Consider the following 14,426-nt stretch of genomic DNA (forward strand, 5'->3'; position numbering starts at 1 on the left):
TTTTAAAGTTCTCTTCCTAATGATCAGTGCCGTCCCTCACCCCTCCTTCTGGGTTCTGGGCAATTAATTAAAATGAAGACGTGGGGCTCCTACCAAGGCAGGGAATGTTCAAGCAGAGCTATTACTGCTCTCTGCTGAGCTTCTTTTACTGATCTAGTCTGCAGCAGCCTCAGGCATGGTTCTAGGAAGAAAAAATCCATGGGATGCACCTTGGGGATAATCCTGTAAATATTAAAGACTTCCGACACATATACCCGTCTCATCATCCTTGTCAGGCAGTTCAAGAGGAGTTTTCCTACATTTTGCATTTCCTTGAGGAATAAATAACTTTCTTTCTCTTCTGGGGGAACAAAATTGATGTAATTGGGGATAGTTCGCATTTTATATGCAATCAACCTTGTCTTCCATCGGCGCTCCTAAATCATTAAAGTCTGGGGCTCTTATTTTTGTCTCCGTCCGATGCCTTTGCATGTGAATTGATTTCCCGCAACAAGAGACATTATGGAATAATAATAGTAATTAAATTGTCATTTTTCATCTTGAGACAGTGCAAAGGTAGAATATTCAATGCCCTGGTTTCAGATGTTTTGAAATCCACGGAGGACAGTTTGTTTCACACCAAGGTTTGATTGATTCTTGGAAGACCTTAAAAGATAAAGGTTCCCCTCGCACATAAGTGCTAGTTGTTCCTGACTCTAGGGGGCGGTGCTCATCTCTGTTTCAAAGCCGAAGAGCCAACGCTATCCGAAGACGTCTCCTTGGTCATGTGGCCGGCGAAGGCGCACGGAGCGCTGTTACCTTCCCACCAAAGGTGGTACTTCTTTGCTCCTCCTTTATGTCCTATGGGAAGGGCCAATATTGCTCTTCCTTTTCTCCTTCCTTCCTTCCGTCCATCCGTCCATCCACCGTGCGCAGTGGTTAGAAAGCAATATTGCAGGCTAATTCTGCCGACTGTCCGCAGTTTGATCCTGGCCAGCTCAAGGTTGACTCAGCCTTCCACCCTTCCGAGGGCAGTAAAAGGAGAAGCCAGATTGTTGGGGGAGATATGCTGACTCTGTAAACTGCTTAGAGAGGGGCTGTAAAGTACCGTGAAGCCTAAGTGTTCTTGCTATTACTATTATGACCGTTCAGTATTCCTTGGTTTTAAAACAAACAGCCATTTAATTGGCCATTTAGGACATCAAACCTAAAACCGCTGCTCTACAGAAGCATGAAATCTGGAAGACCTTGAAAGAGGTGAATGAAATGTCAGATTCGGTTCTTAGGACGCACCGACAAGCCTTGAAATCCCATCAATCTTCCCTCCCAGGTGTTGTTTTCCACTCCGATGATCAATTTTATTTTTTCTCCTCCAAATTGGTCCCACGTTCCCCATATCGTTACCTTCAAACCTGGTGGGCTCCAGATGTGCTGGGAGTAGGAATTCCCTGTGGCCATGCTGGGTATCGATTCTGCTTCATTTGCTGTTAGCTTTCTTTCCCGAATGCGCAAAGGCCAATGGCATCTCTGAGGAATATTTTGAATTTATGTTAATTGCTTTAAAATGACTTTCTGCTTTCGCTCATCAGCATTAATGCTACTTCGATGCTCTCCTGGTTTCTAATGAGTGGATGTGGCAGAATAACGCAAACAGAAAGGAGCACTAAGCCTCCTTGACAAAATACTGTTCTACATTTAGGCAAGAAAAACAAAATGCACAGGTACAGTATAGGTGGTGCCTCTCTCAATAGTAGTAACTGTGAGAGGGATCTTGGAGTCCTAGTGGACAATCATTTAAATATGAGCCAGCTGGGTGCAGCAGCTGCCCAAAAAGCCAACACAGTTCTAGGCTACATCAATAGAGGGATAGAATCAAGATCACGTGAAGTGTTAATACCACTTTATTATGCCTTGGTAAGGCCACACTTGGAATCCTGCATCCAGTTTTGGTCGCCACAGTGTAAAAAAGATGTGGAGACTCTAGAAAGAGTGCAGAGATGAGCAACAAAGACAATTAGGGGACTGGAGGCTAACACATCCTATGAACGGTTGCAGGAACTGGGTATGTCTAGTTTAATGGAAAGAAGGACCAGGGGAGACATGATAGCAGTCTTCCAATATCTCAGGGGCTGCCACAAAGAAGAGGGAGTCAAGCTGTTCTCCAAAGCACCTGAAGGCAGGACAAGAAGCAATGGGTGGAAACTAATCAAGGAGAGAAGTAACTTAGAACTAAGGAGAACTTTCCTGACAGTTAGAACAATTAATCAGTGGAACAACTTGCCTCCAGAAGTTGTGAATGCTCCAACACTAGAAGTTTTTAAGAAGATGTTGGATAGCCATTTGTCTGAAGTGGTGTAGGGTTTCCTGTCTAGGCAGGGGGTTGGACTAGAAGACCTCCATGGTCCCTTTCAATTCTGCTATTCTATTCTAGTCTATTTATTAATAGTAATAATCTACTCATTTTTGAGCATGGCTAATCCTCGATTCGTTTAATGAATATTTTTGCTTAACTCTTAAACTTCAGAAATGAATGCTACTGGCAGGGTAGAGCTGAATAAGACTGCTATTCCCAACCATGGATCTGTCAGGATTTTTAGTATAATTCTAATAACGCTCCCCCAACTTGCTTGCAATAGGCATTTCCTGCGGATAAAAATGTTTTTTTCCTTGCATCTGTGATACGCTAAGAAAGTATAGAAGATTTTGCATGTTCAAAGAGTGCCCTCTGCCCACTTGTGATTTGGCCAATCAAATTAAGATTCAGAAGCTGTAATCCTCCATTTATTATTCCAAATTTCTTGCTGCCTGTTGCTTTGGGCTCACTTGTCAGCTAGTGTTGCTCTGCAGCGACTTTCAAAGAGAAAAATCCCTGCAGATGTAAACGGAGTTCATGACGAGTAAAATGAAATGCACTAACAAATCATGCCTCTTTACAGCCAATACAAGCAACACAAAATTCACCAGTCGTTACACTCGAAGCAATGAGAGGCAGGATTTGGTTGTGCCTTCTGCACTTCATTGATATAAGTATTCATTCATCCGCTTACTGATTTCTCTTTTCGTTTTTTCCAAGTTTTTTTTTTACAAATATATCAAATCATGCGCGAACAGTGTGGCACCTGGGTGTCATAGCCTCCTACAAATAAAACTTAATAAAAGTTAATGATAATTGTTACATGCCATCAACTTATATATTTCTAATAATGATACATATATTAGGTTGCAATCTTATCATTATTCAATTATTCCATGTTTTCTCTTATTATTACTTTTATTTTATTATATGAAGATGTGTACACTAATATTCCCCCTTCTCTCATTTCTGTCCCTTATTCTAGCTTTTAACTGCATCACCCTTTACTAAAAGACTTTTCCTTTCTATCTTAGCTAACTTCTAATCATGTCACCTACCAAGAAAAAGAAAAGAGAGAGAAAAGGAAAAGCAAATCAGAACAACAACAAAAAACAGAAATCATCTATCCATTGTCTCTTGCCCGCTTCAATACTTTAATTGCTATGCTTTTTTTTTTGACTTGCCTCCCAGATTTCTCTCTTGAATCTTTATCTCTGTCTACATCTGTTTCTTGGCAGTTCAGGCTCGATATTTCTTCCACCTCTACCCTCTTCCACTGCCTAGTTTCCAAGATTTCTGGCCAGATCCCTCTGGTGCTTTCACTTAATTGATTTTTCCTGTGGCCATCAATTCTCAGCATCCAAACGAGAACAATCGCCAAAGTAATAGATATAAAAACAAACAAAGCAAATTGGCAACCAAGGATGCTAATTCTGGACCGTACTCCAGAATCTAGTGCAAACTGTCTGTGGGGAACGGCCAGGTTTTTGAGCCTTAAAAAAGGGCCAATAGGATTGGGGCCATCCAAACCACATCAGGATGGGGACCAAGCTGTTCCACAACCACAACAGCGCAAACGTTTGACAAAGCCTTGAGATACACGTGTTTCACTTCACATCTAAGCTATGATCAACCGTGTGTCAGTACCAATACCACACTGAGAAAGTGGCTTCTGGCAGTCCTTCCCTTATCCTCTTCTAGCTGGATTGCCTCTGTTTATCATTTTTAATAGAGGCAACACGATCACATAGGCCAAAAGGAAATCTCTGGGCTACATTTAGGATTAAAATTGGCAACTTCCTCCTTTAAGCAGAAATTCCCTTTTCCTTCTTCATTTCTGTCTCCAGTAGCAAGTTGGTGGGAAGGAGGCAGTTACCATATTTTTCAGAGTATAAGACACACCTTTCCCCCCCAAAAAAGGGTGGAAATCTGAGTGTGTCTTATACACTGAATACAGCATTTTGGGTCTCCTGAAACCCTGCCCCATGCATCCCGGTTTTCGTAAAAATGGATGCGCAGAGGGTTTGGGAGGCCTTTAGAGTGCTCCTGGAGGCCGAGGAGGGCAAAAACATTTTTTATATTTTAATTTACCGTATTTTTCGCCCTATAAGACACACTTTTTTACTCCCAAAAAGAGGGTGAAAATCTGGGTGCGTCTTATACGCCGAATGTTTAATGTTTCCATTAACAAACCGTTCAAAGTTCTGATGCGAGAGGAGTGGAACACCTGGATGGCAGCTGGGAACCATGATCTGATCTGACGTCTACTGGGCGGATGAAGAGGCCCACTATCACACAAGTGTGTGAATGGGTTAAAAGGTCATGGGACTCCGTGAAGGAGGACATTGTTGTAAAATCCTTCAAGAAGTGTGGCATTAGTAATGCCTTGGATGGAACAGAAGACGACGTCTTATTTGACACCAGTGAGGAAGAAAGTGATGACAATGACTGCGTGGATCTGTCCTTCCTCATTTCTGATAGCAGCGAAGAAGAGGAAATCTTGGGGTTCGAATAAAAACATTACAGCCTTATTTTTGTTACTTTCACTGTTTACTGACTTTACTGACTGTTAATGAGAGTAAAGATAGTTCTTAATATGTTACATGGTTGACATAAAATTGTTCTTAAACTGCTGTTAACTTTATACAGTTGATATAAAATATTTTACTACAGTATTTGGTTCAGAATCTTTTTTTTCTAGATTTTCCTCCTTTAAAATTGGGTGTGTCTTATATTCCGGAGCGTCTTATAGGGCAAAAAATACGGTACCTCTTCAAAATCTTGGTGCTTCTTATACTCTGAAAAATACTATAGATTTAATCAGAAGTCTGATTTCAAAGGAAGTTTGAATTTAAGCCAAGGCTCTGGATTGTCCGCTTCTGATTCTCCAAAGCACCAGAGAACAGCACAAGAAGCAACGGGGAGAAGATGATTAAAGTAGACTCAATCTAGAACTAAGGAGAAATTTCCTGACAGTGAGAACAATTACCGTATTTTTCAGAGTATAAGACGCACCAGAGTATAAGACGCACCAAAGTTTTGAAGAGGCAAATTTTTAAAAAAAGTTTTCGCACTCTGCAAACCTCCCCAAAACGACCCGTTTTTCATGAAAAAAAGGGCATGAATAGCCTTTAGGAGGCTTGGATAGAGTGCTCCTGGGGGGGGGGGGCGAGCCCCCCCCAAACTGTGTCTTTGCTTTTAAAACTGTTGCAAACAAAGAGGTTTTCCCTTTCTCACCTGTTTTCTACATCATGCTATATTAGAATAGAATAAAATAGAATAGAATAGAATAGGAGTTAGAGAATACAATACAATGCAATGCAATACAATACAATACAATACAATACAATACAATACAATACAATACAATAACAGAATTGGAAGGGACTTTAGAGATCTTCTAGTCCAACCTCCTGCTTAGGCAGGAAACCCTACCCCAGACAAATGGTTATCCAACGTCTTCTTAAAAACTTCCAGTGTTGGAGCATTCACAACTTCTGGAGGCAAGTTGTTCAGGTAGTCCTCGACTTAGGACCACAATTGAACTCCAATTTTTTATTGCTAAGCAAGACAGTTGTTAAGTTAATTTTGCCCCATTTTACGACCTTGCTTGCCACCGCCGTTAAGCGAGTCACTTCAGTTTGCAAGTTAGTCGCACGGTTGTGAAGGGAATCTGGCCTCCCCCTTGACTGTGCTTGTCAGTAGGTCGCAAAAGGGGATCGCGTGACGCCAGGGCGCTTCAACCGTCATAAATATGAAACCAGTGGCCAAGCGTGTGAATTTTGATCATGTGACGCTGCAACGGTCACAAGTGTGAATAAATCACTTTCTTCAGTGCCATCGTGACTTCGAACGTTCATGAAATGAACTGTCGTAAGTCGAGGACTACCTGCAATGCTCCTTATAATGATGGAATCGCAGCAATAATTGCTTTGTTCAGTAAACTACGATTGCTAAACTCTGGCTTAATTAAGATGCATTCCCAACCGGTGACTTCTAAAACAATTCTCGACGTGATACATGAGCCTCCTCTGAAAGCCAGGGGAGGGTACATGTTACGCGTCGGTCTTTTGGCCCATCTTATTTTAATAAAGCATCCTTTAAATCGATGTCGGATTTTTATCTGTTAACAGAGAGATTACACCAAAGAGGATTGCCAGCTTGGAAGATGTACGATAGCAATTAAAGCAAATTCTCGGCCCTTCACCGTACGTTTCCTCCTCGCAAGGCTTCCTACTTTTGGGGATCGATTCTCCTCCTAAATCCATAGTGGCTGCCAAGAAAGGGGGAAAAAAACACAACATATTTAACGTCCGTAACAATATCTTTCGGGGTTTTGTCCTTGTTTGCGCTTTTGTTTCATTTTGTTTCTTTTTCTCGTTTTCCCCTTTCAGGAACTGAGGACAGAAGCAATTGGAAGACCTCTTGAGATCAACGAAACTGAGAAAGTGATGAGCGTTGCCATCAAAGATATTTTGGTAAGGATGGAGGGGAGGTTTCAGCGCAAGGGCTTTGTTAGTGTCTCCTGCCAGTGGCCAAAACGGTTGTGGCCCACTTACAATGTAAGTTGTAAGGCTTTTTAAATTTTATTTTATTTTATCCCACTGGAAAAAAATCGGAATCCAACTGCTTCTTTTCCTCCTTCCTTTTTTTTTCCTGCACCTCTCTTCTTTTCCCTTACTCTTTTTTACCTTTTGTTTCCATCCAACACTCACTTGGCAACGGATTCATATTTATGACGGGTGCAGTGTCCCCCTTTTGCAATCTTCTGACGAGCAAAGTCAATGGGGAAGCCATATTCACTCCACAGGCGCGTTACTAATTTAACGACTGCCTCGATTCACTTAACAAATGTGGTAAGAAAAGTCGTAAAATGGGGCAAAAACTGTTGCGTCCCTCTGGCGGACAGCAGAGCTGGCAGCAGATTCGGACAATGAGAAGGTTGGGGAGGAAAATAGGCCAGTCCTGGAGTCTGGGGAAGGCTCTGATGTGGGCTCTGTGTCGGAGGCAGAGATGGGGACCAGAGCCGTCTGTCAGTTCTCAGCTGCTTTTGGAACTAGACAGCAGTGAGGCAGAGGAACAGCTGGAGCCTGTTCCCAGTGTGCACATATACAGAGGTGCCAGGAGAAAAGAACAGCTAAGAAATCTGAGTCGACGTGGGAGGAAGGCCACAGGTGGATGGTGAATGGCCCTTCCCATAGGAAATAAAAGAGGAGCGAAGGGGGAGGGGGCTTTTGCAGGAAACAATTCGTTCGTTCGTTTCAGGAGTGTGAAGATCTGTCCGTGAATCTCAGAGACTCTGTGCCCAGTCTTTCCTTGCACAGCACACTTTCCCAGCATGAGGCACTTCTCCAGGGAGTCCTTCCTTCTCATTAGGTGGTCAAAATATTTGAGTTTCATCTTCAGGATCTGGCCTTCTAAAGAGCAGTCAGGGTTGTTTTTTCTGGGTTTGTGTAATTGCTTAAAGCAATTACACAAACCCAGACAACACGATGTTTATTAAGCACTAATAAAATGTAAACAATAGAAAAATCAATAAAATCTTTTTTTTAAAGGCCCTTGAACATTAACAGGGCAGTTTCAAAGGGTAAAATATGTTTGCTTTCTTTTGTTGCTAAGGAAAAGACTCACACAAAAAAGGTGAGACAACGTTCCATCCTGACACTCCTTTGCTTCGTCCACTCTTTGTTCCTCAAGACTCTCGTTTGTTCAGCACAAACTGGTCAAGGAGTTCTGTAGAGGGACACTAAATGGAAATAAATTGCCCTTGAGGGTTAAATGCAAGTTTCCATGACTTTCGGAGATGGCAAAACCAACTATTATAATTAAAGAGAAGAACCTATCTTTTGTGTCCACTTGGAAACCACTTCTGGACTTAGTACTTGAAAATGGTTGAAAACAACCCGAATCCTTGATTTTAGGATTGGGAGGACTAGAATGACTTTGTACTTATAGAAACGGCTTGAAACATTTTGGGAATAAAAAGGCAAAGGGTGAAGTTGTAAGATGGTTGTTGTTGTTTTGTATTTTATCCCACTGAAAAAAGTCGGAAGGCAACTCCTTTTTTTTCCTCCTTCCTTTTTTTTTCTGCACCTCTCTTCTTTTCTCTTACACTTTCTTACCTTTTGTTTCCATTCAACACTCACTTGGCAATGGATTCAATACAATACAATACAATACAATACAATAGTAGAGTTGGAAGGGACCTTGGAGGTCTTCTAGTCCAACCCCTTGCCTAGGCAGGAAACCCTATACCGTTTCAGACAAATGGTTATCCAACATCTTCTTAAAGACTTCCAGTGTTGGAGCATTCACAACTTCTGGAGGCAAGTTATTCCATTGATTAATTGTTTTTTAACTGTCAGGAAATTTCTCCTTAGTTCTAGGTTGCTTCTCTCCTTGATTAGTTTCCACCCATTGCTTCTTGTTCTACCCTCAGGTGCTTTGGAGAATAGTTGGACTCCCTCTTCTTTGTGGCAACCCCAGAGATATTGGAACACTGCTATCATGTCTCCCCTGGTCCTTCTTTTCATTAAATTAGACATTCCCAGTTCCTGCAACTGTTCTTCATATGTTTTAGTCTCCAGTCCCCTAATCATCTTTGTTGCTCTTCTCTGCACTCTTTCGAGAGTCTCCACATCTTTATGTGATTCATATTTATGACAGATGCAGTGTCCCCCTTTCGCGACCTGTTGACAACCAAAGTCACACCCACGTATCGTAGAGTCACAGGTATCACTCTGGGTGGCCTACAATAGAATTGGCATGCGGTTTCTGTTTTGTTTTTTTTTGTTTTTTTGCAGGAGCGATTTCTGTTTTTGCAGTGTGATTTCTGTTTTTTTTTGCAGGAGCAAGTCCAGAAAACCAACGACATGCTCAACAATGTGGCCGCCGATGAAGCCAGTTTGGAGGCCAAGATTGAAAAGAGGAAATCGGAGCTGGAGAGAAACCACAAGCGGCTACAAACCCTGCAGAGCGTTCGGTAGGAGCCGAGGTCCTCTTGGTCCCTCCTAAAAGTTAGAGGTAGAAGTTAGGTAGAGGTAGAGGTAGATTATAGAATATAGAGATGGGTGGGTGGGTGGATGTAGGTAGGTAGGTAGAGGTAGAATATAGATAGAATATAGATACAGATAGATGGATGGATCTCTATATTCTACCTATAATCTACCTCTACCCACCCACCCACCCATGGATGATAGATGATAGATAGATAGATAGATAGATAGATAGATAGATAGATAGATAGATAGATAGATGATAGATAGATAGATAGATGATAGATAGATAGATAGATAGATAGATAGATGATAGATAGATAGATAGATAGATAGATAGATAGATGATAGATAGATGATAGATGGATGGATGGATGGATAGAAACTGTAGATAGATAGATAGATAGATAGATAGATAGATAGATGGATGGATGGATGGATGGATGGATGGATGGATGGATGGATGGATGGATGGATGGATGGATGGATGGATAATAGATGATAGATGATAGATGATAGATGATAGATGATGGATGGATGGGATAAATGGATGGATGGATGGATGGATGGATACGATAGATGATAGATAGATAGATAGATAGATAGATAGATAGATAGATAGATAGATAGATAGATGATAGATAGATAGATAGATAGATAGATAGATAGATAGATACATGATAGATGATAGATGGATGGATGGATGGATGGATGGATGGATGGGATAGATAGATGGATGGATGGATGGATGGATGGATGGATACGATAGATGATAGATAGATAGATAGATAGATAGATAGATAGATAGATAGATAGATAGATGATAGATAGATAGATAGATAGATGATAGATAGACAGACAGACAGACAGACAGACAGACAGCTACTGTAGACAGACAGACAGACAGACAGACAAATACTGTAGATAGATAGACAGACAGACAGACAGACATGTTTGTTTCTGTGTATGTGTGTGTGTATAGCATATGTATATGATGTGCCTGTATGTGTATGGACGTATATATATATTTTCTTTTGAGAGCAGGCATCAGAATTAATGTGTGCCAGTGTGTACTTAATAAAAAATGACAATAAAGCTTATCTCATCTCATCTCATCTCGCCTTATCTATCTTATCTCTTCTCTTGTTTTTTATCCTGTCCTGTCCTACCCTACCATCTTTCCAAATGAACAAGCATAGGCTACTCAGAGCTTTGCTCAGTCATTTTTGGCTTCAGCTTTTCACTGTGATGACTTTTAAATCCACCACAAATGATTTCTTGTTTTGTAAAAAAAAAAAAAAAAAGAGGGGGGGGGAATCATTTCAGCAGGCAATATGTTTTCAGCAGCTGACGGTACCCCACCAACTCATTGAGGCGCCAATTACAGACTTCATAGCCCCCAGGAACGCCAGCCATGTTTCCTGCCTTTGGGACAGATCAACCTGATGTTGGGCAGTGAAGAATTGGTGGCTGCTTCTCAGCCAGGCTATCTATTTTGAGGGGTCCTTGTTGTTCTCTGAGCTGGTTGTTTTCTTGAAGACATTTCATTACCCATACTAGGTAACATCATCAGTGCTCTAGGTCAGGGGTCCTAGACCCCCAGAACCAGGCCACACATGCGGTGGGCAAAGCGCATGTATGTACTCTACTTCAGTGTTTCCCAACCTTGGCAACTTGAAGATGTCTGGACTTCAACTCCCAGAATTCCCCAGCCAGCGAATGCTGGCTGGGGAATTCTGGGAGTTGAAGTCCAGACATCTTCAAGTTGCCAAGGTTGGGAAACACTGCTCTACTTGTACAAATGCCTGCCACTCACACAGAACCATCCCTCCGATCTGCCAAGCCAGAAATGTTGGGGACTGCAGCTCTTAGATAACATTACAGAACCAATGATGTTAGTTTGGGTAATGAAACATCTCCAAGCTACCGTATTTTTCAGAGTATAAGACGCGCCTTAGTTTTGGGGGTGGAAAATAGGGGAGGGGGGGAATTCTGCCTACCTGTTCATCTGACTAGTGTCCTTAGTCCTTAGCCTGGTCAGCTTCAGTACATTAGTGCGGCGGCGATGTGCTCTGGCGATCCCAGCAGCCTTGAACGGGTCTCCGACGTAGCGTACGGAGGCTGAAAATGCGAGGCGTGGAGCTCCAAAAACGCAATCCATTTTGCGTGTGGTAATCTCTGCAGCCAGGAAGAGGACGACGGAGGCGGAAAAGTGGGGGCTGGCGGGTGGGCAAGGCTACATTCGGAGTATAAGATGCACCCAAATTTTCAGCCTCTTTTTTTTGGGGGGGGGAGAAGTGCGTCTTGCACTTCGAAAAATGCGTTAGTTATAACCGATAAATCACGATTAAATAAATCCTGGCTTACTGCAATGTTATCAACCCAGCTTTCCTCCTCCTTACCAGCCCAGCCTTTATGGATGAATATGAGAAAATTGAGGAGGAGTTGCAGAAACAATACAGCTGTTTTGTGGAGAAGTTTCGTAACTTGAGGTACCTGGAACAGCAGCTGGATGACCAACACCGCATGGAGCAGGAAAGATTTGAGGTGAGCGCTTCTGTCCTCGAACGGCTTTAGTCTGAATCTCTACCAGGCGTCTCCCTAAACACCATCCGGTTATCTGCTGTTATTGGATATACCCAGTGCTGGAGCATGATTCTGTGTTCTGTAAGCCTCAAGATACTGATTTTTCATTTTTTTCTCAGAAAACTGCCTTCCTGTTAAAAGATTAGCCAAAGAGCCAAAGAGCCAAAAATAAAACTCTACAATGCCTCTAAAAAAATCCCCCCTGGATGATGAGAGACGCTGTGAATAAATGGAGTTATAGTAGAGTCATTTGTAATTATGAGCCCATTTTCCCCAGCCTTATAGTAAAAGTACATCGACCCATGCACTGGACTCTAGTAACGTAATTCATCTTTTTTTATTTAAAAAAAAAATGACTTACAGACATTTTAAGGAACTATAGAAATGCTTTGGGGATAGGTAGGTTAATTATTTTACCTGTCCAAGCCAAAAGCTTACTTTCTGCAGTGAGACACATCTTTGGCACATTAAACTTTACATAGCTGCATTTTAATTTCACAGCAATATATTTCCTTTATAAACTAAGGGAACCTACTACTTTTAATCTTGCGCGAGTGTGCATTATAGTTTCAACTTTCCAATTGGGAACCATAAATAGAAAACAAAACGCAGGCACAAAATACAGACATTAATATATTTATATTGCATTCTTACATAAACTTAGATGTCCTTAATTCTTATTATAATTAGTTGGTCTATAACAGTGGTTCTCAACTGTGGGTCGGGACCCCTTTGGGGGGGTCGAACGACCCTTTCACAGGGGTCGCCTAAGACCATCGGAAAACACATTCTTGAAAAAATACGGAAAACATGAGGAACTGTATTAAAGGGTCACAGCATTAGGAAAGTTGAGACCCACTGGTCTATAATATTATTCTTGTTTTCTTCAGTTGAGTTGTTTAAATTAACTTTACAAATTCTGTTCTTGTGGTTTTCTTGTACATTAGTTGTAACTTTATAAATCAATACATTTATAGAAAAAATGTATAGAATAAACCAATACATTTATAGAAGAATTTTGCAATTAAAACTTCAGGTGCTTCCTTCAAAGAACTTAAAGGCACTTTGGAATCTTCATCCCAGTATGTCTTTAAAATGAGGTTAGATGGCCATATGTTTGAAAAAATAGTGTTTTTTTTTCCTTTTTTGCTGTACTAATTGCTTACCTTTTCAGCATATTTTCCAGAATTTATTTACTGCCAATGCTGGGAAGTCATTTACTCCAGCACCTTTTTGGAACTGCACTCCAGTCCTTTCTAATCATTCTCTCCTTCTTCATATTAACAAAGAAATTAGAAATTAAATTGCAATCTTTGTAATGGGCCTTTGCTGGTATTCTGATTTCCCTTTTTTGCCAGTTTAGCAAACACTTTAGTAAATCCTCTGGCCTCTATTTCTTGAGAGGATCAAGATACTCGGTTATGTGTTTGTTTTCCTGGAGTGTTTATAAGCAATTGTACTTTTTTTCTCCTTGCCTGGGGGAGAAATGAATGTTTATAAGGTGATCTAATCCCTAAAACGCTTGGCAAATACAATGCTTTGTGTTCTTTGCTCTTATACCACAGCTGGTGATATGGGATAGATTACATTTTTAATTGAAAAAGAAAATCAAAGATTGAGCAAATATTATGTCATCTCACTGAGACCCTCTGGATTACACACAACAAGCTTTTGAAAAGTTTCTCTTCCCATTTATAAAGGCCAAGGAAAAGAAATTGCATTTCAGTATCTAAGTATGTAATCAGGCCTATTCTTTTTTGGGGTCTCTGTAGATTTAAAAAACAACAGTGGTACAGTGGTTCTTGATTCACTTAACAACTGTGGCAAGAAAGGTCATAAAATGGAGCAAAACTCACTTAACAATTGTCTCATTTAGCAACAGATATGTTGGGCTCAATTGGGGTTATAAATCAAGGACTACTTAGAGAATTGATATGGCCGTCCACTCACTCTCAGTGACGTACAGAAAATGATATTTTTCGGTCTATAAGATGCTCTGGACTATAAGACACAGCTAGCTTTTGGGGAGGAAAAGAAGAAAAAAAAATCTGCCTCCCAGCATCCATTGATATTCATCAGGCTAATGTCCTTACAGCAAACAACAAACAGCTGGTCATCTTCAGCACGTTATCGCAGCCTGATTTAGCAGCTGATTGGCAGTTGGAGTGGCCTTCCAGAATACCGCCAATCAGCTGTTCCAGGCTGCTCGGATCGCCACCACCCACTGCTGCTGTCGTTGCCTATCGCTGCTGCCATGTGTCCCATTTTTGGCCTCCACACATTCCGTTTTTGGCCCGTTCCAGGCCCCATAATGTTGCATTTGAAGGCTCTAATGCTCACGGCCGTCCAGTCGTCCCGGCTCTACCCCGAATTAAGGAATTGCAGGGTTACAAAAAAGGGAGTTGCATTGAAGGCTCTGTGTTAGAACCAGTGGAAACAATGTGCATAAAATAAGATCTTGCAATTCCAGCGTTCCCAATTCCCTCTCCCACCCTAACTCCTCATCGGCTTGT

General features: G+C 41.4%; 1 protein-coding gene across 2 annotated transcripts in view; it reads left to right on the top strand.

Moving 5' to 3' along the window:
• Positions 1 to 14,426, top strand: part of CLUAP1 (clusterin associated protein 1) — a 53,574-nt gene that overhangs the window by 14,699 nt on the left and 24,449 nt on the right. For both annotated transcript variants that reach the window (XM_081966104.1, XM_081966105.1), the window contains exons 6-8: positions 6,727 to 6,810; positions 9,181 to 9,314; positions 11,733 to 11,874. In XM_081966104.1, the coding sequence (XP_081822230.1) occupies positions 6,727 to 6,810; positions 9,181 to 9,314; positions 11,733 to 11,874 (360 nt within the window). The remainder of the gene's footprint in view (positions 1 to 6,726; positions 6,811 to 9,180; positions 9,315 to 11,732; positions 11,875 to 14,426) is intronic.

This window comes from Natrix helvetica, assembly GCF_964273705.1.
Source record: "Natrix helvetica genome assembly, chromosome: 13".
NCBI lineage: Eukaryota > Metazoa > Chordata > Lepidosauria > Squamata > Natricidae > Natrix > Natrix helvetica.